The sequence below is a fragment of the Panthera tigris genome, chromosome F2, assembly GCF_018350195.1.
Source record: "Panthera tigris isolate Pti1 chromosome F2, P.tigris_Pti1_mat1.1, whole genome shotgun sequence".
NCBI lineage: Eukaryota > Metazoa > Chordata > Mammalia > Carnivora > Felidae > Panthera > Panthera tigris.
This window is the reverse complement of record NC_056676.1, coordinates 71,695,720-71,722,918: the sequence shown is the minus strand read 5'-3', so window position 1 is coordinate 71,722,918 and position 27,199 is coordinate 71,695,720. Positions and strand designations below refer to the sequence as shown.

At 47.1% G+C, this 27,199-nt stretch overlaps 1 protein-coding gene and 1 long non-coding RNA gene across 3 annotated transcripts in view; both read left to right on the top strand.

The window, feature by feature from the left end:
- ASAP1 (ArfGAP with SH3 domain, ankyrin repeat and PH domain 1) overlaps window positions 1-27,199 on the top strand; it is a 310,634-nt gene that overhangs the window by 33,452 nt on the left and 249,983 nt on the right. For both annotated transcript variants that reach the window (XM_042973136.1, XM_042973135.1), the window contains exon 2: window positions 6,187-6,313. In XM_042973136.1, the coding sequence (XP_042829070.1) occupies window positions 6,187-6,313 (127 nt within the window). The remainder of the gene's footprint in view (window positions 1-6,186; window positions 6,314-27,199) is intronic.
- Window positions 13,396-25,500, top strand: LOC122234944. The gene is made up of 3 exons (XR_006212945.1): window positions 13,396-21,468; window positions 22,754-22,818; window positions 23,891-25,500. It is a non-coding gene; the product is annotated as an uncharacterized LOC122234944 (long non-coding RNA).

Genomic DNA, 27,199 nt, shown 5'->3' with positions numbered 1-27,199 from the left:
GAACAGTAGTTCTCCACTGATTGACCCTCGACCTTGAGCAGCTTGTGCCCGTGGGGGAGTTCTCTCATGGTAGCTCACTAGGCTACACGGGAGATTGCAGGAGACGGTGCTCGTAAAATGCCGAGCCTGGGCCTCCAGGAACCTCAGGGATGTCGGTGATGACACAGAGAAGGATAGATTCAGTCTCCCAGCGCCCTCAGGGATTGACAGGCTGAGAATTTTGTAGTGCAAGAAAGTCAGTAGGAAGATCTGAGTTCCGAGCTGAGCCCTGCCGCTTGTCACTGGGGAGATGCTCAGTGTCTCCACGTGTAGCAAGTCTGAAGTCCCTGCGCACAGAGCCAGCATCCACCCCCATTGCTTATCCAGAGTGAGAAAGGCTATGTTGCAGACATCCACAGGAAGATTAGCCTCGGCTGCAGAAATGGGCAAGGGGAGTGCCCTCCAGACCAGCTCAAAGCTTGCGTTTGAGTTGGTTTGTGATGAGTTCCCCAGGAAAAAAAAAAAAAAGATAACCACGTATGGGAGAGAAAATTATCCTGGGGCTGTGGACGCACGTTCTTGGATGAGCTTGTGACGCAAGGTGGCCAATTACATGGACTGTGAAGTCAGACTGGTCAGTCTTGCTCCACCACTTGCCAAGGTGACCTCAGGTTTCCCCCTTGTATAAAATGGGGGAGAATACAAGTACCTGCTTTTATATGGTCGCTGCTGTTTGGCGAGGTCACACCTGCAATGACTCAGAATAGTGCAGGGCATATAATAAGCACAGCCATTGTTAGTGGATACTATTATCGTTTCACAGGACAGACAGAAATATATTCCCGGGTTCATTTAGTTGATACTTGTACCATCAGTCTTCAGGTTCCAGCGCTCTGCCTGATTTTCTTCTCTCCATCAGAAGGAACAGTCAGGAAACAGGGAGGTAGAGAGAGTAGATTTTGTCTCCACGTAAACCATGTTCTTTCTCCTCTTGACTTTCTGAGAACGCTCGAGTGGTTTACTTGGAGTATTTAAATTAAGTACATTTGGGACTAGAATAGGCTTTTTATTTTTTTCATTGCATGAAATTGCATGAATGCACTTGGGAAGCACTCATACAAGACACATGACAAAAGCAGTCTTTATTTAGCTTAGGGAGAATACGGCAACATGAGCCTAGCAGTAAAACACATGAAATGAAATGCATCCCTCCCTCCCTGTGCCCCCCTCCCCTCATTCCACAGTGCTTTCCTCTCTTCTGGCACTTCATTAAGATGATAGAAAACGAATTCATAAGTTATCAGGTAAAATAAGGAAATAAGAATCCGTTCTCGGTTGCCTGGACTGGGAAAAATAACAGTAGCACTATGCGAGCTACAGTCAAGAGACTGACTTTGCAGGCTGTGGCAAAAGCATTGCATTTAGTATGCCAGGCTCAGGAATATTAACTTGCAGTGAGATTTCGTTTGTGTCAGTTTCCATTATAATACTCCCACATCAGGGCTGTTATATGAATGAATTCAGATGCTGCATACATAACCAGTGGTACAGTGCCTGGCCCAGGATGGGAGTTCAGAAAGTGCTATTCTATACCTCGGTAGCCATAACTTTCTCTCCAGTAAATCTGGGATAATTATACTTACTTTATAAAGTTGTCATGAAGTTTAAAGGTAGGACACGTGGGTCCAAACTTCTAATTCCATTCACTTAGCAAAGTGTCTGGTACATAGCGAGTCTCCATTTTTTTTTTTTTTATTTTATTTTGGGGGAAGGAATGTCAGAATTTATATCTCCAGATAAGGTTTTCAATATTCCCGTATGATCTGAAAAATATTGCCTACTATATTATCTAAGATAAGCACTGTCTGTTCATGAGCACTTTATGTGGCTTAGCTCACTGAATCCTCAGAGCACTAAAACATGGGTATTATCCCTGCTTCCCATCTTTCAGATGTGAAAACTGAGACCCAGAAAAGTGAATTACTTTAACGAGGTCTTGTAGCTGCTATGTGGCAGAGATATGAGTCCACGTCTTTCTTAGCTAGAACTCATGCTCCTGCAAAATAAATGCGCTCTTCTATCCTCTAGAAGTTGCCTTGCTTAGAATGTCCTTCTTTACAGGAACTATGTTCCATGAAAATGAAGCTTTTATTTTATGGCCCTAACTCATTTCTGATCCTGATTAGTATTCATTCTATTGGACTCTAGATCCTGTCTGTTTACTTCCAAAGTCCAAAACCATCACTAATGGATTTGACTTCACAAAGGACACTTACAAGAATAAGCTAGGTCTCTGAAGATGATTCTCAAATCTGAGATCTCATACTTTGGAATTGCTATGTGGCCTTCCCCCCACCTCCTTTTTCCTCCTCCAGGTGACTGACTAATTTAGAGATCTGAGTCCCGGAATGAAAAGAGATGTATTTTTAGTCATACTTCACATAAAAAGGGAGTTCAAAGGGAACTAACATTGGTTGATTATTCACTATGTGTCAACCACTTTATCCACATTCTCTCATTTTATTTCACCTAACAACCTGTAGTGTAGTTTTATTATTGTGCTAATTTTGCATTTGAGAAGACGAGGCTGATAACCAACAGAATAGAGATTCCAGCCTGATAACCAACAGAATAGAGATTCCAGCCTTGGTCCACGTAACACAGAGCATATTCTCTTCCTACACTGTTGCTCCTGTCCCATGAAGGCATTGGAAGCCTTTGATGAATGCTGTAAATTCCATCCCGTCGGGTTGGGATGTTGACTGGCACTCTCGATCAGAGCACTAACAGCTCCTCTTAGTTTCTGATGCTCAGGGAGCACCGCAAACTCCCCACCCCTACTCTCCCTTCCCTGGTATGTTGTTGGCCATCTTGCACATACACCCCCTTGGTTGTTAGTTGGCAGGCCGGAGTAAAGCCTGTACTTGGAAATAGAAGTCCGCCGGTTCCCTGATGACACTGGGGGCGATAATGCCATCGCTGTCCATGAAGATAGGCCACAGCTCTTCTTATTGCGTCTTTGCAAGGAGACAGAAAGCAATGCTGCAAGGACCACTGTCTTACCCCAGTCAGCAGGGCTCAGAGTAAGAAACTGCTTGAGGAGTGTGAACACGCCCTGATGGGGATGATGATAACGACAAAGACAAGTGCTTTACACAAAGCCGGGCATGCGTAAGTACACATATGCGTGTGTGTGTGTTTCCTGGCTCTGAAACAGGATGATGTGTATTTCCGAGCAGCTCCACACAAAGAAATCCAGCGTTTTAAGTTTTGCTTACATCCTTTTTGCTTTCAGATCTCCAGGAATGGTTTTCAAGGTATTCGAGAAAATGAGAGGTGCAGATGGCCTGCACTGGGACACGGTTTCAAATTTAAAGAGGATTATGGCCCATGAACCCCAGAAATGGTGGGTAGAGGTGTGAACCTTTGAAATTCTAATTGCAGACCAGTCTGAGGAGGTATATACTTACCGGGGCACAATATCTCATTGTTCACTATTCCTTTCCTGGCCAGAGTAGTTGGGGAGGAGGAGCCGTATAAACTAATGTGCAAGTAAAACCAAGACAACTGATGGTAGCATTTTGAGCTCTCCTGTGAATTCAGTCACGAAAGAAATCCCTGGCTGTTTACCATCGCAGTTAGCTTACCTTCTTGTAATAAACTTTATTCGTTCCATTGTCAGGCCAAGGGTATACACAGACTCAGCTCCAGCTGGGAGGGATCTGTGTGATCATTGTGGCACCCTCACCCCTTTATTTTACAGGTGATGGCACTGAGGCCCAAGGTGACAGTATCAGTTATTAGGAGAGAAAGCTCAGGAACCCAGGGCTCTGGGAACTGAGGCAATTATTGACTGACTCTCGGTCTTTTAATAACAACTCGTGTTTATCAAGTGTTCGTATACGTCACACATTTAGAATGGAAGGAGCAACCCAGCCCAGAGGAAGCAACAGGCATTAGGTCACTTGCAATACAGAGGAGAATGGAATAAATGCAAAGTCAAAGTCAAAACTGACTTCCAGCCTCGAGGAAGACCTTCTTGGAGTGAATGGAAATCTTAGTGTTGGGTTTTCTACTCAACTGGTCTGTGGGGTAGCAGAGGTTTGTAAAGTTTATTTATTTATTTCGAGAGAGACAGAGACAGTGCAAGTGGGGAAGGGGCAGAGAGACAGGGAGAGCGACAGTCCCAGGCAGGCTCCGCATTGTCAGCACAGAGCCTGACACGGGGCTCAGACTCACGAAACTGTGAGATCATGACCTGAGCCAAAACTAAGCTTCGGATGCTTAACGGATTCCCACCCAGGCACCCTCTCATCTATTATTATTTAACAGCCTCATAGAGTAAAAATTGGTTCATCTTCATGTGAGGCAACTAAAGGCCTAGATCCCATAGCCAACAGGGTATCTCTGGAACTCAGCCTCTCTTCTCTTTCCTTTTCTGCCCAAGATGTCACCGTGTCACAGAGGCCTTCTCTCATCATTCCTTATACCCTGGCGCCTCCATCACTTTATTTTATATGCACTCCACTCCTATCACATATTTGTTGGTTGTCTGTTTCCCTACCAGAAGGTAAGCTCATGAGAGCAGGGACACTGTCATTACCGAATCTCCAGGACATGTAGTAGGCCATTAGTAACTATTTGCTGACAGTGGGGTGATGCCCTGGCATATGACACTAGGCTACTTCTCTGTGCCAGGACCAATGCTAGATAAGGTCTCTGCCTTGGGCACGCCATTGTAGTTGTGGGTAAGGACCAGGGACCACTTAACCATACAAGATGGCAGAAACCCAGTCTTAGGGGAGGCCACAGGGCCAACCTTACCGCCCTAAGGGGGCGCATTTGGAGATGACTTTCTAAGGCTGTTCCTGTTGAGTCCAAGTACAGGAACCGATCCGTGGGAAGCTTCCCAAGGGCCTGGCTTTCTTCTTTTCTTTTTTTTTTTAAACCATTTTTATCCGCAATCAGTGGTGAGAAATTAAATGGATTCTTTGGCCTAAGTAGATTGAGCTAGTTAAAATAGCCATCTGCTGGGACCAGGGAATGAGCAATCTGTTGGTGCTTTCTCCGCTGAAATTTGGCATCTGCTGAGCGTTGTACGCCATTTGCACCTCCGGAAATGCCTTTTGCACTTCTGACCCTCATGTGTCCTGCGGGTTAAAAAAAAAAAATTATAGTGCAAATGGAAGATTAGAAAATTGTACAAAAGCAAAAATCCTTTCATTTGTCTTAGCATTTTAGCAACCCAAGCAAACCGCACAGAACTCGCCTTCCAACGGCGGGGAGCACCCTGCACGGAGACCTTGGGCGGGAGCCCAGCGAGAGCGCGGTTGCAAGCCGGGGCGCCGGGCGGCTCCTCGCTCCGGGCCCCGGGGGCCGACCCTGCGCCCGCACCCTTTTCGCTCGGCCTGCGGCCCTCGCAGCAGGAGGCGGCTCTCGCGGCCTCGCTTCCTGCACCCACTCGGGACTAAAAAAGAACGCGCGCAACTTTTTTTGGTCCCTCTTCTCGCAGAACGCTGGCGTAACGAGCTTGCTGAAGTAACCGCTCCGGGGGCGGCGCCGGGGAGCGGGCTTCCGGAGCCCCGCAAGCCCCGCGGCCCCCCACCCTGGCGCCCGCATCGGAACGCGGCCCGGGAGGCGGCGCGCCGGCGGGGGCGGGGACGGAGGCGGAGACGGCGCGCGGGTGGAGGCGGGGCGCGGGCGGCCGGGGGCGGGGCGGGGGGGGCGGTGGCGCGTGCGCAGAGCACTTCCTTGTTTGTCCCCGTGACTGTAGCGGGAGCGCCGCCTGCCCGCCGCCCGCCAGCCCGCCCGCCCGCGGGAGTGTGCGCTCAGTCAGTCGGTGTCCTCGCCGCCGCCTGTCAGAGCGTCTCAGGAGGCAGCGCCGGCCGGCCCGAGCCCCCTCGTAGCGCCGCGCCCCCTCCCCCGCCGCCGGCATGAGCACAGGGAGGCGGGTCCCAGAGAGCCCTCAGCCTCGCGCGCGGCTCGGAGTTTGAAGGGCCCCGCGCCGAGCGCCGTCGCCGCCGCCCGCTCCGCCCGCTCTTTCTCCCGCCGCCGCCGCCGCCGCCGCCGGGGACGGGAGCCGCGCCAGGCCGGGCGCCGGGTGGCGGGCTGCGCGGGGCGTTCATGAGCCGCCGGGCGGCCCGCGGCCCCGGGAGCCTGCGCCGTGACTCACTCCCCGCCCCCGCTTGTTTCTCGCCCCCCCGGCAGGATGCCGGACCAGATCTCCGTCTCCGAGTTCATCGCCGAGACCACCGAGGACTACAACTCGCCCACCACGTCCAGCTTCACCACGCGGCTGCACAACTGCAGGAACACCGTCACGCTGCTGGAGGAGGTAGGTCGAGGCCGGCGCGCCCCACCGGGGACCCCGGCCCGCCGGCCGGGAAGCCTCGGCTGCCCCCGCTCGCAGTCGGATCGGTTTGATTTCTGAGCAGGGAGGAAGGGGATGTTGGGGGCCGGGGCAGCCACACCCCCTCCGGAACCCCCCCACCCCCACTCCAGGCGAAGAGGGGAGTTAAAGATGTGCAGCCCCCTGCCCCATTTTTCGGGGCGCCCACCCTTCGGGGCTGAAGATGGGAGGGGGCTGAAGGTGGGGAGAGGACTGAGCGAGCTCCTGACACCTCTAGAAAAAAGAAGAGGGAAGTCCTCTCCCTGTCTTGGATCCTTCATGGGTGCCATACAGTCTGCTAGGCGCTTTCCGCATCCTTCTGACCCTGTCTTAACCCGCGAAGTGGGTGGTGTCAGGCAAGAGGGCAGAGGGAGGCCAAGCAACGTGGCCAAGGTCACCAGCAAGGGACTGGGAGATGGTCAGTGGATGCCCCTGTCCAGGGCACGGCTCAGCCAGGCAGGCTTAGCTGCACAGGCAAGGGCCGGTGGAAAAACCCCAAAGGAATGAGGGGAAACTCAGGCTGAGATTGCCTCCACCCCAGGATTCCAACCCATTCAATCTCCTAAACCCTGGGTGGAAAGAGAGATCTGTGCAGACAGGTCCCCACCGGGCTCCCTTCACCCGAGGGTTTGGTTTTGCCAAGGCTGCTGCGCCAGCAGGACTTGGCCCGCAGGGCACTCATAAGCTGTGAAGGGAGACCTGAGGCTGCCGGGAAGAGCTGGCCAGAACGGGAGAAAGGGGGGCCCCGAGACTGCAGAAGAACAGCTCAGCTTATCTAGACCCTCCAGGGAGGCATTGTGGGTGTCCTGGGCAGGGCCAAGGACAGAGCCATTTCCTTTAAAATTGAAGTGAATGAGTGATAGGGCACAGTGGGTAGGTAGGGAGGAACCCGCAAGCCCAAGAGCCGCAGAAGCCTCTGAACCTCAATAAAAATAGGACATTTGTCCTGGAACTCTGCACCATCTGCAAGTGCCATAAAGCACCACTCCCCTCCAACCAGCCAAGCCTATTTCAACAGGAAAAGACAGCATTGGGGGAACCTAGGAAGGCAGATCGTTTTCCTGGGTGGATTATCTTGTGGTTGGTTTATTTGAGGTTTGGGGAACTCTCTGATATAAGCTTACCACAGCCAGCCCTTCTGTCATATTTAGAAGCTTGGGCTAATGTGGGCAAACTGCTCTTGTATAGGCTTTGCTACTTTGAAAAGGTTTGATACTTTGAAAAGGCCAGGTTAAGTACAGAACTGGCGCTCTGAAGCACAAGGTCCTAAATTTTAGAAGGAAAGAGATTTCTTTCCGTGCTGGGTCCTCTCGTGCCTGCCTGGTGCAGTGAGTTAGTCTGAACGTTTGATGCCAGTCAAGGATGCTTCTAGAGTTCTCTGCGAAGTGAATGTTGGGTCATTGAACTGAATTTTGAAATTTATTGGGAGAAATAATACCACCTACCTAAGTTTGTTTGAAAGCTAGACAGAGGTAAATGGATTTTACTTTTTTTTTTTTTTTTTGGCGTTGTGACTTGTCAGCAGTCTGTTGCAGTAGCCTGATGTTTAGTGTCTCGGAATAAACGGAGTTGCAGGGCATTCAACCCCATGATGGGTCTGTCCTTCATTTAATTGTGATAAATTGGAACATGCTGATACAGGGGCATTTTGCATCCTTTATGCCTTCTGAAGGATGGGACATCGATCAGACTGAGTGGTTATTTTCCTTCTAGATAAATTTTTCAGTGTCTTCTAATAGAGCAGTGCGTTATTTTAAGTTTCCATTTCTGCACATTCAGATAGCGTTACTGTATTCTGTTTGTGTGGGGTGTGATAAGGGAAGTAGTTGACAATGCTGTTTGGGGGACAGCTGTCAATGCTGCTGACAATGCTGTACCCGTGTATGTTGCAGCAATAGGAGAGGATAGGGTTAATGTGAATTATATGCAGCTGCTCTTGATGTTAGTGTGAGGTAAGGTAACTATGTTTAAAAGTGAATACAACAAACACTTTTTTTTTTTTTAAATGAATACTGTTCTGCAAGGTCAGGTAGAAAAGTAGATCTAATCATAATACAAATGCGGTCACCATGAATTTCAGAAGGAATCCGAATCAGGCTAGAAGTTCAAAAGTGTCACGTGAGAGTACGCTGGTAATACCCACGTTCTCAAAGATATGACAGTAAATGTTTCAGTCAGAATGCCACAATCCTTTTGTAATTCTTTTGCCGAACTTCACTATGGTGCTGGTCAAGAAGTCATTGCCCCCATCTGCGTCTTTTAACTCTTGAATCACATGTCATGAAGTGGGACTCATGAGGAACTGCCGTTTGCATAAATGTGAAATACACCTGGTATTAGTTTCTTACTGATAAGCAGCACAGTTGAATTTTTATTTTTTTCCCTAAGTTTGCATATAAGGAAGGGGCACATTATTGCAAATGTCTTTAAAGGATCAGAATTCAATTCTTAAAAAATATGGGGCATAAGGCTATTACTCTGAAAATGTAAGAGAAAGTTTTGGGGGCAAACCACAAAATCTTGTTGACGTATGCTTCAAAGTGAGATAGTTGGAAACTTTAAGAGTGCTGTTTGTGTGCCTTTGTGGTTATTCTTAGGAATAGGACTTTTGGGTACTTTTTTGGTGATGTGGAAACTTAGGAATAGAATTCATTTGGGCAGTTTGGAATTCTTTGTAAAAAATGTTCTAGTTCTAGTTATTAAATGCCTTCCTGTTTATTTACAAACTTTTTTTTTTTTTTTTTTTTTTTTTTTGCTCTTTAGGTTCCTAATCAACCTACAGAAGTCTCAACTAAAAAACTATAGCTCCCTAAGCTTGGAACCCTAAATTAACCCACATTCCCCCTTTTGGTATGTCCTGTTGGCAAAGCCTGTGCTGGGCTTTGCAGATATTGGTGCTTTTATTTAAATCTCTCTGTGATGAGCCCTCTAGGAAACGGGTCAGAAATGTGTAGTGAAAAGAGGCGAAGAGTTTGCTCCCTCACCATTTGGGGGGCAAAGGGTCCCACTTGACCGTGGGAGTTAACGGAACACAATGCGTGTCTGCCCTTGGGAGGCAGGCATGGATTAGCTGCCCGGGTTTCATCCTGATGTCTGAGTGTTTTCCAGGCAAAAAGACAGTGTTTTGCTTATTCAGCAGAGCACAGTGACGTGTGCCATTTTACTCGTGACCATTTGGAAATTATGAGTAAATTACTAGGAGAAGACAGTTTTGCTGAGAAAGGAAGGGAAGCCGGCATTCCAGGACCACTGTGGGGGGAGACGGTACGAGACGCTCTCCATTTAAAGGCTTAGACTGGTCAATACTTAGTGCTTGGTGAAAGGGAGATTCGACATGATAAATGAAGGTCCTCTTGGTTATTTAATATTGGGGCAGCACTTTATCTTTTGTGATGATGGAGGGGACATGTTCTGCCCATTTATTGAACTTTTGAGCCTCATTTGAGTCTTATGGAAGAGGGACACTTGTGTCCCATTTTACAGAGAAGAAAATTAAGGCCTAGAGAGATGAACTGATTTGTCCCCAAGGTCAGATGGCTAGTAAGTAAATAGAGTTAGGAAGTCCTTAAACAATTATGACATAAGACAGATGTTCTAAATATCTGCAAAGATATAGTTCATTGGCTTTGTAGAGAATGTACGAGGCTTCACTTTCATTGTACCTTCTGATTTTGATCTTCTGAAACTGAGGTGCCTAAGTTCCTAAGTGGCTTAGTTTTTTTTCATGTTCACATTCCAGGGAGTTCTTAATAGTAATACTTAAATACATTACTTTTTTTTTTTTTTCCCCTGTGCTTTTAGAGACTTGGGTATGGTTTTTCAGATTCAGATGTGGTAACTTATTTGGGCGTAGTCTGGGAATAACATTCACTCAAAGCATTTCTGGGGAGCACAAATCATTTTGCTCAGTCTAGCTGAGATATTGGAGTTGTCTGGATTGTGTTATGGAGAAACTTATGGTCTTTGCGAAAGAGGTAAATAAGGTTGTCATTCTTAATCGAGTAGGAGGGGGCAGTTCACAGGTGGGGGAAATGATATAGGATGTTCACCCCAGCAATGCAAGCTGAATCACTCAAATTACCATCCATTCAGTACACAGATTGTCCGGTGCCCAGCAGTGTGTTAGGCCCTAGGGATACTAAGGTGATCATCCCTGCCCTCATGAAGTGCATAGTCTAAAAGTTTTCTTATGGGGCCTGACAAATGTGGGTCTTGCACTAGAAGTTAGCTTGTTTTAACACACGAGATGTGTTTAGTTCTTTCTGAAGCCACAGAAATGTTTGAATGAAGAAATGAGTGAAGGTGTGGAATGTAGATCCATTATCCAAGCTTCTTCCATAGTGACTATAGTTACCAGTTATTAGCGTTCCTACTATGTGGGAACCCCATGCATACTATTACTTAATGCTTACATGTGCCCTGCTGTTATCATTGACCCCATCTTCCAACAGTGACTCTTTTGCCCAAGGGCACACACACAGTAAGTAGTGGATTTGGGCACGAATCCTGCTTCTGTAGCACCCCCTCGCGTGCTGGTCAGATGTCATCTGTGTGTGTTTCTTTGCTCTCCAAGAAAGTTTTGGTTTTTTATCCATGTTCATTTGGGCATCATCTGCTTTGTGGATGACGAGAGGTCATTAGTCTTTGATAAATGCTTTTAGGTCCTCCAGTGTTATCCGTGGGGTCTCACACATAGGGCCTCTGTGGCCAGGGCTTGAAGTCTGACCTTACTCATCAGCTCCAAGTGCTAGAATGAAGTTGCTTTACTTCTCTTAAATTTTGAAAGCCGATAAACTTAGCATCAAGTGTTAGTTTATACAGCAGCTGCTAAAGTTGGTTGTGGTCTTTTTTTTTTTAATTTTTTTTTAATGTTTGTTTATTTTTGAGACAGAGACAGAGCATGAGCCAGGGGAGGAGCAGAGAGAGAGGGAGACACAGAATCTGAGGCAGGCTCCAGGCTCTGAGCTGTCGGCACAGAGCCCGATGAGGGGCTTGAACTCACAAGCTGTGAGATCATGACTTGAGCCGAAGTCGGATGCTTAACCAACTGAGCCACCCACGTGCCCCAAGTTGGTTGTGGTCTTAAAGAAAGGTAAATCTCAGGCAGGGCTTAGATAAAATCAGGGTTGGTCCTGTGCATTGATTGAGGTTAAAAAAATATATATGTGGGGCGCCTGGGTGGCTCAGTCGGTTAAGCGTCCGACTTCAGCTCAGGTCACGATCTCACGGTCCGTGAGTTCGAGCCCCGCGTCGGGCTCTGGGCTGATGGTCCAGAGCCTGGAGCCTGCTTCCGATTCTGTGTTTCCCTCTCTCTCTGCCCCTCCCCCGTTCATGCTGTGTCTCTCTCTGTCTCAAAAATAAATAAAAACATTAAAAAAAAAAAATTAAAAAAAATATATATGTGTATGTATATAATATATATTTGTATGATTTATATAAATATTATACATACATATATGTACATACATATATAATATGTATAATACATATATTATATGCTTTTTTTGTCTCTGACCGCTCGAGGATAAAACCACAAAAACTGAGTTAATCTTCTCTTGATGTTGCTATCTTACACAAAATTCCGGGCTCTGTGGTCCACCTTTTGATCCTGTTCAGGGGTACTGAGGGTGAGTTTTCTCTGGACATAGCAGCAAAGGTCAGTGAGCAAGGAATACATTTATTTTGTGGCAGAAGCCAAGAGAGCCCAAAACTTGCTTTATGTACCAGAACTCGTGCTTTTTCTAAAATAAGGCTCAAACTGTTAGCCACATGTTCCAAACTAATGCTGTTTGCCTTTCATGTACATCTTTAGAGTTTAAACACATTTCCCATGTGTACTGTCTACTAAAACCCCTTTGTGGTAGCATCCTTATTCTTTTACATATGAGTAAAGTAAGGCTCAGTGAGGTAAGTTACTTGACCAAAGTGACGCTTGTAGTAATCGATAGACTTGGGCTCTGAATGCAGGATCACTGCCTTTGTTTCTTCTGTACTTCGCTGTCTTTTGTGCCTCTTGTTTGCTGGTTGGTTTGTTTTGTTTTTTGTCTTTCAGAGCCCATAAAAAAGACATCTACCGATTTTTATTCCCACTTGATAGCTAGTGCCAGAGATAAAGGGTTTGGGGTAGAGAAGAAAAAAGGGAAAGACCGTTCCTTTTCTCTGTTCTTCAAAGATCTCTTGTTGGATCTCTCTGGAAATCTCTGCCATTTGTAGTTAGAGATGGGGCTACCCGTAGCACCCCCCTGACTCAGCAGAAGCGGAAAGGACCCGGTGGCTTCCAGCTTCCCCTGGAATACTTGGTCTGCATCTGTTGACTACCTTGTCTTTGCCTGCAAGCAGCCCACAGCTCCGGCCAAAGACCTGCTGCCCTTGGTTGGGGTTGCTGTAGGAGTTTGGCCACCTGCCCCTGGCTTCTTGGTCATCCGTAGCCCTGCCTGTTTGCTGGGTGCTGCGAAACGCTAGACATCAGAGCGTCATGGAGCTTGGAGCAAGTCCAGTCTGGGACTTCCCAGCCTAGGACCCTAATCTCCGAGGGGCCCAGGAAAGTGGTGATGGGAGTCTAATAATCACTTGGCAGTTTTTCAGAAAAATTAATAGACGCCTTAATAACGTGGTTCAGCCTACCTCTCGTGCCAACTGTCTTTTTTTTTTTTTTTAATTTTTCTAAACCACTTTTTAAAAAAAAATTTTTTTTTTTAACGTTTATTTATTTTGAGACAGAGACAGAGCATGAACGGGGGAGGGGCAGAGAGAGCGAGACACAGAACCAGAAGCAGGCTCCAGGCTCTGAGCCATCAGCCCAGAGCCCGACGCGGGGCTCGAACTCACGGAATGTGAGATCGTGACCTGAGCCGAAGTCGGTCACCCAACTGACTGAGCCACTCAGGCGCCCCTTAACCACTTTTTTTTAAGTTCATTTATTTAGATGGGGGAGGGAGGGTCAGAGAGAGGGAGACAGAGAATTCCAAGCAGGCTCTGTGTTGTCAGTGCTGAGCTCGACGCAGGTCTCAAACCCACGGACCCTAAGATCATGACCTGAGCAGAAATCAAGAGTCAGATCCTCAAATGACTAAGCCACCTGGGTGCCCCAACTATCTTTGATTTGAGCTGAAATATATCAGCTCAGTGGTGTGGCACTGATTATCTTCTGCTGACCAGTGCTTGGATTGCTTGTTAGAGATTCCTAATATTGCGAAGCAAAATATGATCTCATTCCTGTGATTGGCTTGCTAGAAGAACCTTCGAGTTTTGTAACCCCATTGGAGAAAGCTCACGAGGGATGAGGACCCACTTAGGCCTAGTTTAGTCCCGCTGTAGAGACTGAAGCCTAAAATGGGAAGAAATTGAGCAGAGATTTGAATTCAGATCTCCCACCTTCCAGCCCGGGACCTTTGCAGTGTGCTTTCCAAAAGGGCTATGGAAGCTGTTTGTGCATGGTGGTGGCTCTGTCTCTAGACCTTGCTTCCAGGTCAGAGGAGTGGAGAGTAAACCTGAATTTAGAAACCTGGTCTTGCTAGCCAGTCTGCTGGTGTAAATTTTGGTCTCACAAGATACACTGTAAGGCCACAGCAGCCCTCCCTGATGCTGGGTTAAGCAACTTTCATCAGAAGCTTTTTGGTCCTGGATGTTCCAGCATTATCCAGACTTTTGTCTTTATGTCTGTGAGTCAGGGGAGCCGCCAGAGAGGTGGTTTCCATTTTTGTAACGTAGTCATTTGGTGACTAGAGCCAGACCTTGGCCTTAGCCATTCCCACATGAGTAAGTGATGCAGTGGAGACCACTTTGCATCTGAGCCTCCGTTTCCTCATTTGACGAATAAATGGCGTTGTTTTGAGTGTTCAAGGACAAGTCACTCCTTACGTGACTGCATTACTGGTAATATATGGCCTGATGGATGCCAGGGTCTGACCATTTAGTCAGTCTTCTGTAGGGCAGGGAGGAAGGAGGTGAGAGGCATATCTTGCTAGGGAGGTGGGCAGAGTTCTCTCCACTCTGCACCAGTGGCATCCCTTGGGTTCCCTTACCTGGGTTCCTTGTAGCCCTGTTCTCTTATAGTCCGTGTCCAGCAGGCTCCTGAACCTTACGGTGTCTTAGTTTCCTCCTGGGGAACAGTACCTACCTCTCAGTGAGTCTTTGTGAGTCTGTGTGAGCACTCAGTGAGTGCTCAGAACAGGGCCTGCCACGATAAGTGCTCTAGAAATAATTGTTCTTACCATCCTCCTGCTGTTGCAGGTTATTATTGTTGGATTAGACCCTTGAATGTGTAGCTGAGAGGACAGTATGTGGTCGACCCATTTCAGGAGGGTGGGCAAAGAGGTCAGACGGCAGGGCCAGCCGTGTGCCTTCCGGGACCTGGGTGGTGGAAGTGTAGATGAGGCCAGAAGGAGGACTGGGGCAGCACCAGCACTGTGACTGTTGGGGATCGTGGTCAAAGCCAGTTTGACCTGAAACAGACTGACAGCTCAGTTTTCCTCTGTCCTCTGCTCTTGGTGGTGCTTGTCTGAAGGGAACCACTAACCGGTGCTGCCTTCTCTGACCCAGGCCCGCCCCATGGGCTCTGCTGGTGCAGACACCCCATCTGTGCTCCCTTTGTCACTGCTGGTTCTATTCCCCACCCCCCACCCCCCCAACCGTGTCCCTCCATTGGTGCACCTAAGCGATGACCGTGCTGCCCCCTTTGATCTGGGCTGGGACTCTGGGGTAATGAGCCACTTTCTCTGTTATACAGTAAAGCAAGTATTTGATTTTGGTCATTTGTGGGGAGGTGCTGGGGGAAGCATTTATGCTTTGGCCCTGGTGGCAGCTCTGTTGTGTGCTTTACTGATTACAGCCCGAAGCACGGAGACCACAAGGAATTCTATTTTGGTTTGGAGGCAGGCGCCTTAAAGTGAAAAGGACTTAGCCTCAAATTTACATTTCTGTGTGTCTCATAACTTCTTTTCAGTGTCAGTAAAATGAGTTTTAATTATTTGTGGGGCAGGGGTTTGGTCAGTCCTGGAGGCACTTGACCCCACTTGGTCTTCATGGAATCTGAGAGTTCCAGTAGGCTCTTCCAGCTCAGAGCACATTCTGAGCAACGCTGTGTCGTGGTGCAGTTTGTGGTCACTTACGTAAGAACTGAATTTTAATGCTGGGGCTATGGTGTAATTTTCCCCAGAGAACTGGAATATATGTCCCCTTGATAAGAGCGCCCAATGTAGCTACCCAGAAACTGGAAAAACAAAACCAGAACCTCATGCACCAGTGAGGTGAAGCCCAAAAGACGATTGCATTTTGGCACCAACTAGTAAAGAAAGCAGAGGTGGCTAAGTCAAGCTAGCTCGTCCCTTTCGCTGCCACATGTGCTCTGGGTGGGTAAGAGTATAAGCTCTTCCAAGCCCTTTTATTATTAATACAACCTGGATACCTTGTGTTTCCATAGCATTGTGCTCAGGGGCGAGGGCAAGGATGGCCGTGTCCCCAGTGCCCAGCATAGCACCTGACCTGATGACTGTATTATGAAATCAACTTGACAGAGTTGGAAAAGGGCTTTAGAGACCATCTGGTTCAATTCCTCTTTTCTGTGGATGATGAAGTTAGACTCTTTTGTTGTAAGTGACAGATTCCACCTCCCCCCAACAAAACAAAATACGGCTAGTTCAAGCAAAATGAGGATTTGCTTTAAGGACTCATAGAGCTGTTTCCTGGACATGAGGGGCAAGAATGGTAGGCAGTGTGGATATTTTCTTCGGGACAAATGGCAGAGGACAGCAGCCCTGGCCCTACCTGCTCCCTCCCTCTAGTGCCTCCCACCCCCCTGTCAGCTGAGTCATCGTGCCTGATTCACGTGTCTGCGAGGAAGGATTGGATTGGCCCAGCTTGGGTCAGGACACCAACACTAGTCCAGTCGGCTTTGGCTAGGTTGCTGGGGTTACCTGATGGGTGGGCCTGAGCCCTGGCCTTCGTCAAGGACCCGGTGTGACGCTGATCCTCAGAGAAGGGAAGAAGGTCTGTATACCCAGACCACACATCAAAGTCTGGACTAGGGTCCGGACCTTTTAGCCCCACGTCTTCATCCTTTATTGGCATGAGAGCAAAATGGAGACCACCGTACCTCACAGGGTTATGGAGAGAACCAGTGGGGAAGGTAAGGCAGCTACATGCCTGGCACCCAGTGGCACTTGGAAGATGTTTACTTCTCTGCCCTTCCCTCTGCAAGTCTCACCTCCCCTTGACCCTTCTGCAGTGTATTCATTCGGGACATTTTGCAGGGCTGTGGTCAGAGTACTGTGCTGCCTAGTTGTAGCTTTCCTGATGTGGTCAAGAAAGACCAACATTCCACCCAGGGTGTGGGCAGAGAAGAAACACCCCATTGCTGGTTAAATCCACAGTGATGACATGGGTGCTCAAAAAATAATCCTCCATAGATATCCAGGATGGATGTAAGACCGCAGGGCAGCTAGGTTCTGTTGGGGAAACTTTCTGGTTTGATTGGCCTGCTCCCGGCGTTAAGTAACAGAATTGCATGAAGGTCTGATGCGGCTGACAGCTTTCCTTCCATTAAGTGGCTTCTTCCCTGACCAGTTACACACAAGATAAAATTTGAGCATCTGCATTGTTTTGAAATGTGGGGAGTCTTCCTTTATGTTTCATTAATCTTTTTTTTTTTATGAAGCCCGTTTCCTTTTCTTTGTAATGTTTATTCACATTAATAGCACTTACATAAAATTAGATACTCCTTATTTCCACAAAGTGCAAATCAAAATAAGCGTTCACTGCTGGCCCAGCAGCTGCTGTTGCTTTAATAATGGTAATATTTTTCATAGCAGAGCAAGTGAACGCACTGCCTCCCAGTAAACAAAATGGTGCCAAGTCAGATAACGCCGGTACCCTCCCAAGGTGTCTGCATTTTGTGTTTAAGAGTTTGAACAAATTCAGAATCTGCGAACACTACATTTGAAGCAGCTTCTCAGTGCTCAGTGCTGTGCTGGACACCGTACACGCATCACCTTGCTCCGTTTCATCCTTGCACTAACTCTGCGGGCGTGGGTGCTGTTGCCCCATTTTACAGTTGATGAGCTGAGCTTAGAAAGGAGTCAGCCCAATCCGGGCTCTTTCTGCCTCCAACTCCTCCTTAAGAAAAATGCTTTCTGTTGTGAATGGAATGCTAATGAGCTAGAACCGTCAGGAAATAGGCGTCAGCTGAAGCAGGAGACATTTAGGTTAGAGTTGAGTAAGAACTTCCTGACATGGTAAATACCAACTGGATGGCCACGGAAATAGAATTTTTTCCCGGAAACTGATTTTAGGACAATCTCGTCGTTGATTGGCTAATGAACTAAGTTTTGTACTTCGGTTCATACATGTTTTTACTTTTAGTACATTGTAAGTACCTTGGGGCCAGGGATCCCCTGCCCCCCCCCCCTTTTTTAACTTAGTTGGCACTCAGAAATTTGACTAAAGTAAGATTATATTAAAACCATTCAATTTATAATAGTTGAGGGCAGATCTGGTGAAGATTTTCCAAATGCAGCTGCCTACCTCTGTACTTTAGTTGTATGCCTACTGATTGCATAGAGCAATTGGAAAAACCCTCCATTACCAGATTTCCTGAAGGTTGTGCCACGTATTTATGGCACATCTGGATGCTGAGCCGAATTCGTGGTCTGTCATTTTGGTGTCTGCAACCTTCAGTCTTTCACTGGGTTAGTGATTTCAGTAAGAGATTGCTCTCACTTTCCGAGTCTCAGCTCTATACTGGGTACCTTACATGCATTCTTTTTAACCTTCATGTTGTCCAACTGGTGCCTGATGGAGCAAGGAAACAAACCTAAGTCTGTAGGTCTCTATAGCTCTCACCTTCTGTCTGCCAGCCAACCTCACTTTGTTGTGATTCAGCTGCAGAGTGCAAGGGAATGGCATTGGGTCAGGTTGGCATTTACTTTCTTCGTGGAAACAAACACACACAAACAAGACCCGCTTCTGCTAGTGGAAAAGGAAAGCATTTTCCACTCCGTATTTGTTTCCTTTGAGTGGGAGGTGTTTAAATTTAGATAATTTATATCCCTCTTAGGGGGCAGCCAATTCATGATGTGGTATCAGAGGGATTAATGAGAGAATTGGTATTTTCAAAAAGAGTTGACCTCTCTGATTTTTCTTTATGAGCGGCAAGTAGTGAATCATGATTTAATGAGCAATTGTGCTTTGGGTTTACTCTCCAGTATTTTTGTACTCTTAACGATTTTCCAAATGCTTTCTTATGTATTGTCTCATTTCATCTACGCAACACTTTGTTAGGCAACAAAACCCCCTTTTCCTCATTTGTGACATGTGAAAACTAAGGCCCAAAAAGTTAAAATGATTTGTCAGTGGTCACAAGACTGAAAAAGCATCCTGAGGCTGAGGTCAGTTACCAGCCTCGTGTTTCTGAAGGAGACAGACTTACATAGTAAGAGATGTTTTGTTAAGTAATTTTTAACTTAAAGAATACCTTTTGAATAAAAACCATATATTTTATTATTTGCATTGTTAGATTATTAGATCCCCCCTGAGTGCACGCACACACACGTCTTTTGTAGTTCTTTTTTTTTTCCTTTAGTAGCTCAGTCCTTCAAGTAGATTTTTACTTTGTTTCTGTTTTAGTTTGTTTTTTACTTTTACACCTGTACAGAAGTAGGGAGGCTGGTGGGAACCTCCACATAACTGTCTTCGTAGCTGTTATCTGTTTCACCATGATCTGCTCTTGGTCAGTGTTTTCATCTCCACCCCCACCCCCGAATTGTTAAATTAGTCCTAGATACGTTTTAATTGTAAGTATCCTAAAAGATAACAGGTAGGAGGCTGAGGGGGAGAACCACATTACCATTATTACATCTGCAAAAAAGATAATTTTCTCAAGAGCATTAAATATTCAGTATTCAAAGTGACCACCCCCCCCCCCCCGCTTTTAAATAGTTTGGTCAAATCAAGATCCAAATGAAATGTATACGTTGAAATTGGTGTATATTTAAAATTTCTTTTAATCTGTGAGTAACCCCTCTTTTTTTTCCCTTGCAATGTTCTGTTACAGAAATGAGTTGTTTGTCCTGTAGAGCTTCCTGTAGTCTGGATAATGTTGATTGTATCTCTGTCGTGTCATCTAACATGTGCTACAATCTATTGTTGACATACTTCTGTTGCTAATAGTTTTATCATAGTGAAGAATAAAAGGAATGCATTCCCTTTGTAGAAAACTAGGGAAAGCATACAAGTTTAAAAGTCGCCTGTAACCTCATCACCTAGATTCGGCCGCTGCTATCATTTCAGCTGTATCCAGCTAATTTTCATTGAACACGTCATGAGCATTTTCCTGTGTCATTGAAGAGTCTTCAGTAACACTTGCTAAGGCATGTCATTGTATTAATGCTGTTTCCCTCCTTCCCTTAAGTTGCCCCAAATGAGGAGTTTGTGTGTTTTAAACGGTTGGCTCAGCAGTTGCCTCAAAGAGGACCCGCTGTTGAAGAGAAAGCAGTGAATATTTGTATGTGTCTGTCGTTATCTGCACGGGCGTTGACAGAGTCCTAGAAGTCCAACTGCCGGGTCAAAGCCAGGTCTGTTCGTGAGTTTCTGAAGCAGTCGTCGTGCTGCCACGTTCCCCACGGAAGGTGGTCTGTGTCACGTCACACCCTTAGGCCTGGGCAGAGTCGGTAAAAGAGCTTTTCTCCACAAAGGGACAGCTTTGAGTGAGGCCTTGACCTAAGCGTTCCTCCGAAGGAGACAGTCGGGCTGGGGGTGTGCCCTTGCCCTCATCTGTGTGTTGGTGTGCTAGAAGTTCCCGTGAGCAGTGGAGAGAAATAGCCCGTGTGGGTGTTCGCAGGCTGTCTGCTTAGAGGAGCGGCCGACTGAGAGCCACTGCCACCTCAGTGTCACGGGGAAGGGGCAGCTCTGCCTTGCCAGCCCGCCAGCCCCTTCGTGGCGGCTGCTCTGCCCCGTCCAGCCTCTCTGCCGAAATTCTCTCACCCGGAAATGAGTTCCTGGGTTCGGGAATAGAGAGCTAGCATTCACCGTGGAAAGAGGGGCACGGGTGGAAGAGCGGACTGCTCCTGGCCAGGCTGCCCCCCAGCCACAGGTCTCCTGTCTCCTTTGCCACGTCCACAGTTTGACTTCCCTTTACTAACCCCAGGGAACTTCGCTCCAGCTGAAAAACTTTTTTGGACTAGTAAGTATCTTTTGCAGACCTGCTGTTGCCACATCATTCACCCGTGGTTGTGAGCTAATTGGGTTGTTTTCTGCATAACACTTGGCTGGGAAGTGGGGGGGGGGGGCGGGAAGGGGCTCTTCTAGAAGTGAGGTGAACCTGCTGGGGCTCTGGGGTTAGGGCTTTGAGAGCAGCCTGAGGGAAGGAGACTCAAGAGGAGGAGAAGGTGCCAAAAGCCACGTTAACTCATCTTTTCCGAGAGCTGGCATGTGGTTTTTCCAAAGGCAGGTTGGATTTCAGGTGTCGTTGAGACGGCCCTTGGCTAGGGAGCCGCATCACTTTGTCAGGTGCGTTTGGTACTTTACAGGTTCCTAAGGCAGTTTTCCTGGGCTAACCTGGGAAGTCAACCATGAATGTTTTCCTGGGGTGGTGGTCTCTCAGTTCCAAAGGTTTCAGAGAGGCCCGGTCCTAAGTCTGAGGTTGCCTCTGAACGTGTGGGGCCTCTCCCCCACCTGGGGCTTGCGAGAAGTGGCTTTCAGGGGCATTTTTCTCAGCGGGATGTCAGCATAGAGTGGACTTCCTCAAGTCCAGGTCTACTCTGGTAGAATTTGCTGGGTTCCCTGCCGAGTAATTTACACGTGGTATCTTACAGAAGCTTCAGAGCATCGGGAAAGTAAACAGTATTAACTTCATCTTTTCAGTTGAGAAAATTGAGCCTAGAGAGATACAGTGACTTGACCCAGGTGTGTGGTCAGTGGGGAAGCTGGAATTTGTGAAGCCCAGGGTGTTTCCACGATTGGCGTCATTGTCTCTGCCCTCTTGATGCCTTTCTTCATCCTCCTGCCCATTTGGGGCTTCTGGCTTCCTCTTAGGTCCCAGGATTCCCCCCGCCCCGTGATCACCCTGGCTGAGGACCTGCATCTTCCTTACCAAAGTCTGCTTTTAGGTAACTCCCCTGGATGAAAACGTCAGGGATGATTCACCTAAAGGCATTAATGTGATAAGGTGCCACAGCAGCTCCCCCCTCCCAGAGCTGTTTGTACTTCTAACAGTGCGGGGTGCCCTGACCCGTCAGGAGGGGGGCTTTCAGTCGCTGTTGGGAGGTAGTTTTAGGTGGTGAGCAGGGGATCCTCTCACACCTAGCAGTGTAGCTGGCTCTCTCTCCCCACATCTGAGTCTAGTGAACTGTTAGAAACAGCGCCAAGTTAAAGACTCTGCATTATTTAATCTTTGCATCAGCCTCCGGAGGTGGATTCTCAGGTCCCCGTTCTACAGATGGTAGAAGCAGAGACTCGGAGAGGTGCCAGGTTCTCCACTGCTCTGCTTGCATTTCTTACCCAGGACCTCACACTGCTGCTTGGTCAAGTCTGCTTGTGGTGCCAGACACTGTGGGCGCCTCACCCGGGCTTGCTCTTGCAAGTGTGCGTAATGGACAGGAGCCTGCCATGGTGACACTTTCATTATCTGTCTGTTCTGGGGACCAGGGTGGCCTTCCTGGTGCCTCGTGCCTACCCAGGCGTGCTGTGGGTGGTGGGCATGCTTTTACTCTGGAGCTGTCAGTTGAGAGCTTAGTGTCGATTTCACTTCCTGCCATAACGCATCATGTCACTTGACTTGGTGACTTAGCTTGATCTGTTAGCAACCACCCCCCACAACCATGTGACATTACTAAAGCAAATATTGGTTTTAAAAGAACCCTATTCTGAAACAGCGCCCTTCCCTGTCCCTCCCCCCCTCCCCCCAAAAAAAAAACCACCCAAAACTAGTATTTTACCTAAAGCCTTCTGGAAGTGTTTCAGCATCCATTCAGGTCACTGAGCTGTCCTAAGCATTCAGGAGCCATTATAATATTATGGTAGCCACAGTTTATTAAGCTTCTCTTTGGAGGCCAGTACTGTGCTAAGTTCCATAGGTAAATCTTTCTAATTCTTAAAGCAGCTTTGCATGAATGTGTGTATTTTATAGGGAGGAATTAGGTGCGATCCATGACTGCCCTGATGGCACAGGTAGTCTGTGGTAGAGTTCATGTTCAGACCAGGCCTGTTGGGCCCTTACTGTCACACTACTGCCTGAGGCATTATAGCTCGCTCAAATAAATTGAGCCTGGAATGAAAAATTCGAAATTCGTTGTTTAAAAATATGTATATCTTTTATGGGTTGAATATAAGAGTACGAATACCAAAAATATCAGTTATCAGATATCTAATTTCTGCTTGTGCCCTTTTTCCCAGAAACACTATAGTATGAAGGGAGAGACAGAGATTTGCTCCATACCCAGCATAAATTGTTACCCAGGGTGAGTTAATTTGTGTTGATTTCTGAAGCAGTAATGGTTTCTTCCTGAGGGTCTGATGTCCTTTGACTCCCTTGTAGGATAAGTTGCTATGTTGTTCTGTCTTCCGCCTCTGAGGGAAGACGGGGTAGATTTTCATTTCCTGGGAAGTTCCCCCTTTGCCTCGCAGCCACTCATTTTTTCCTCAGGACTGTATGATGCTTGGAAAACAGCCCATTGTTTGGGGGTCACTCCCTTCTCCAGCCATTCTGCTCAGCCTTTTCTTCATGTAGGACCCTCCGTGTTGAGATGCTGGTTCCAAAGCTGTTGTGTTACTGTTGAGGACAGGACTTTTTTTTATCTGTTTGTCAGATTCCACAGCCTGAGAGCCCATAGAATGAGCCCTATTTGAATGAATGCACACCCACACACACATACTGGAGGGACCATGAAGATTTTAGGCCAAGGTGAACCTGGCTCTGTGTGCGGAAGAATTGAGGATAAGGAGAGTCTGGGAGAAGTATTGTCTGTAGGACTGATCGGGAGGGGAGCTGGGAGGAATTTCAGGACTTGTTGAGTTTACAGGAAATCATGTAACCTAGGCACTATAGAGCCAAAAGTAGACTTGGAGATCATGGAGGTCAACCACCTCATTTTCCAGATCATTGAGATTTCTCGTCAGCCTGGAGTTTGTAGCCGTTGCCTCCTTCAGGGCACAGAACCATACAGATCTCTTTAAGTTAGTGCTTTTATTGATTTAAACACTTACTGATCATCTTGTTGCATTTTAAGTAATTGATTTTGTTTTGTGTTTGACCCCAGAGATGGTTTTGTCAGGAAGGAAGAACAATTTTAAAAATTCTAGGAATTAATGAAATAGAACAGTTTGCACCAGTGGGAGAGAATTGCCCAATGCCGAGCCTTGTGATGATGGCCCCGCCTCCCACCTCGGCTCCTCCCTTCTCCCACTTCCCAGTCTTGGTTGTTAGGTTCCCTGTGGCCCCCTTGCTCTACTCAAGATCTCTTGTAAATTTGCCGGCTCTTAGAACTTGTTCTCTACAAAGACCTAAATTATCTGTCCACGTCTTTTCCACAGCACGATCCTCTAACAGCTGAACGGGTTCCCAGCGTCTAGCGTTTGTGCAGCACCTTACGGTTTACAAAGAATTTCTGGGTATGTTCTTTTACTTTATGAGGTAGCAATGAAGAAACAGTAGCTCAGAGAAGTTAACTTGCTTAAAAAGCTCACAGAGGGGTGAGTGCTGGTTAAATAATGATTCCTGGTGAGGTGACTCTAGCGCTTCTGGCTTTTTCCTTGACAAAGACCTTATTTTTCCTTTAAAAGCCTCCCTGATGAAGGGTTACTCTGTATTTATTAAGCTTACCTAGAATTCCTTGAACTTCAGGATTCATTTCCCACACTCTCCTCTGGGGGGAGAATCCATGCTCCTTAAGTTCTTGGGTGTTGTGTCCCCTGCCCCCCTCACCCTGAGTTTGATTGTCAGGCCAGCAGCCCCAGTTCTGGACCCGGCACCCAGCAGTGAAACCCAGCCCCAAGCAAGCAGTAGGAGCCCTAGCGGGGGGAGGTTGTCAAAGAGGTCCGTGATCTGTTGGAGCTGCAGACTGGCCCGAGCAGCAGAAATGAAAGAAATTCCACACAGGTGTGTGCAGGACCAGCCAGAGTCACCGAGGGTATTGCAGACTGTTTGCTGGGGTGGCTGTGGGCACCAAAGCTATTTGGGAGTTGATGGGGTAACGGTCTTGGAGGACGGTCCCCCTCTTTATCTGCTGCACACACATCTTCTGTTGCAGCTGCTGGCTACTCTTTGTGGACCTTTCCTGTATGCAGAGTACTTTAACTGAGCAGCTCATTTTTAATCAAATGCTTGCTGTTAATCACATACCATTCTAACTTAACTGCGTCCGCTTGTTTCAACCCCACCCCCACCATATGAGGTCGGTACTGTTCAATGTCTGCCACTTACTGACTGTGCTGTTTTGGGCAGGATGCTTGATGTCTCTGTGCCTGAGCCACCTGCTGCCAACATCACCTGTGAATATGTGCTTTCTTCCCAACTGTAGTATTTGTTCTGTCCTGTTGCTTGGTGTTCTATTGCGTGGGGCTGTTGTGAGGGGAAGTGAGCCGATGCAAGTGAAAGATCAGGAGCTCCTTGATAGCCTGCGCCCCCCCCCCGCCCCCCAGTGCCTCAGTGTGTGACCCCAGGGCAAGCCACTGCACCGCTCTGAGCCTAGCTCTTTATCTGTCAAATGGGTATAAGAGACTTTGAAAGGATGGTTGAGGCTGAAAGGGAATAATGGCTGTTGGGCGTCTTATGTGCTGCATTGGCACACGGTAAATGCTCAGTATAAGTGGTAGCTGTAAACTCTAGGGCCATCCCCATGGGGAAGCTGTCCTCACCCTTTTATGTGTAGATTAGATAATAGGCTCAAGGGGTCCTGTTAGCAAGGCTGGCCAGTGTCCTAACAGAGGACAGAATGTTTTGGTGAAAGGGAAAGTTTTCAGGTTGGGAGTAGAGGAAAGGTAAAAGGTTAATTCAGGAAAAAAAGGTGTTACAAAAGCTCTTTGCAAAGCTGTGGGTAAGATTCTGCTAGCCTTTAGTACTTAAATTTTCATGGGGTGGAAGGAGACTACCTACCCACTACCTCTGTGCAACCCAGCTTTTATTTCCTTTTTTTTTTTTTTTTTTTTTTCAAAGACTCTGCACCCAGCATGGGCCTCAAACTCACGATCCTGAGATCAAGAGACACATGCTCTACTGACTGAGCCAGCCAGGTGCCCCAGCTTTTATTTCCTGATAGGAATATAGTTCTGTCTTAGTTCAAACTTCTAAAAATACCATAGACTGGGTGGCTTATAAACAAGAGAAATTTGTTTCTTGTCGTTCTGGAAGCTTGAAGCTGAAGGTCAGTGTGCCAGTATGGTCAGTCTCTTGTGAGGCCCTCACACAGTGGAAGGGACAAAGAATTTCTATGAGATCCCTTTTATATGACACTAATCCCGTTCATGAGGGTTCCATCCTCGTGACATAATTATGTCCCAAAGGCCTCACCTAACACCACCACTCTGGGAGATTAGGGTTTCAGCATACGAATTCGGGCCGGGGGGTGGGATGCAAATACTCAGTCCATTGCAATAACATTTTTGTTTTTTGGTTTTATTAATTATTGTGGATATGTTAGGATTTGATTATTTGGGGAGGACTAGCAGGTGTAATTAGCATTCAGAATTTATAATGGCGTTTCTCTTTGAAGTATATTCAATTTTGATACACTGTGGAGACATTTCTGAAAAAGTGGTATGTTGCATTATTACCTAGGAATCGGGCCAAGTGGTTGATAGAGGAAATGAACCCAAATGTCAGTTAATATAGGAGTTGCACTAATTGGTATTTTTTTTAAGAAGATTTTTTAAAGTTTATTTATTTATTTTGAGAGAGCGAATACACGAGCAGGGAGAGGTGGGGAGGGGGGCGGAGAGAGTCCCGAGCAGCTCCACGCTGTCAGCACAGAGCGTGACGTGGGGCTCGAATTCATGAACCATGAGATCATGACCTGAGCCTCATTCAAGAGTCGGATGCTTAACTGGCTGAGCCACCCAGGTGCCCTTGCCAGTTGATATTTCTAGACTGTTTGCAGCATGTACCATTCATTTGGAGTTAATATGATCATTGTTGTAAGTAGGTGCTCAAACTTTATAAAATGTAATTTAGTTTGGAAAACACATGAACATCTTGTGAAATATTTTGGCATCCATTTCATCCTTTTACCAGCCCGTGTTTTTATTTTCTGTCGATTGGCCAGGCCTTTCCTTATTTGTTAACACAAGTTCTGGCGTGAGTTTGTCTGACTGTTCAGCGTTTGTCATTGCCCCTGTTACAAAGGTTCTCCAGGGATGGTCTGGGGTCTGTGGTGGTCTCAAGACCTCTCAGGGACTCTATGGGGTCAAAACTATTTTCATAACAATACTAGGGCATTATTTATTTGCCTTTTTCATTTTATTCTGTCAGAAATGTATAGTAGAATTTTCTAGAGGCTATGTGATGTGTGGCAGTGTCATCCTGCAACAGCTAGTTAAATGTGTTTTGAGTTTGGAAAGTGTCCTGTTTTAATTTCTGTTACAGCCAATATCTAGACACAACCTACTTTAAAAGAGTGCCAAACCTCTTTGGGATCTTTTAATTTTTTAAGGATGTAAAGGGGGCTGAGACCCAAAAGTTTGAGAACCATCACCCTATTGAGCAGGCCATCTCGTGGTTCACTGGCCAGCCAGTGGAGGAGCCTTGCAGGTGGCTGCCTTGGTCTGAGATGCCCACCCTGGGCATAGAGCATCAGGGCTGTTTTCTCCCAGCAGGGGGAACACTGGACATGGCAGTCACCTTGATTT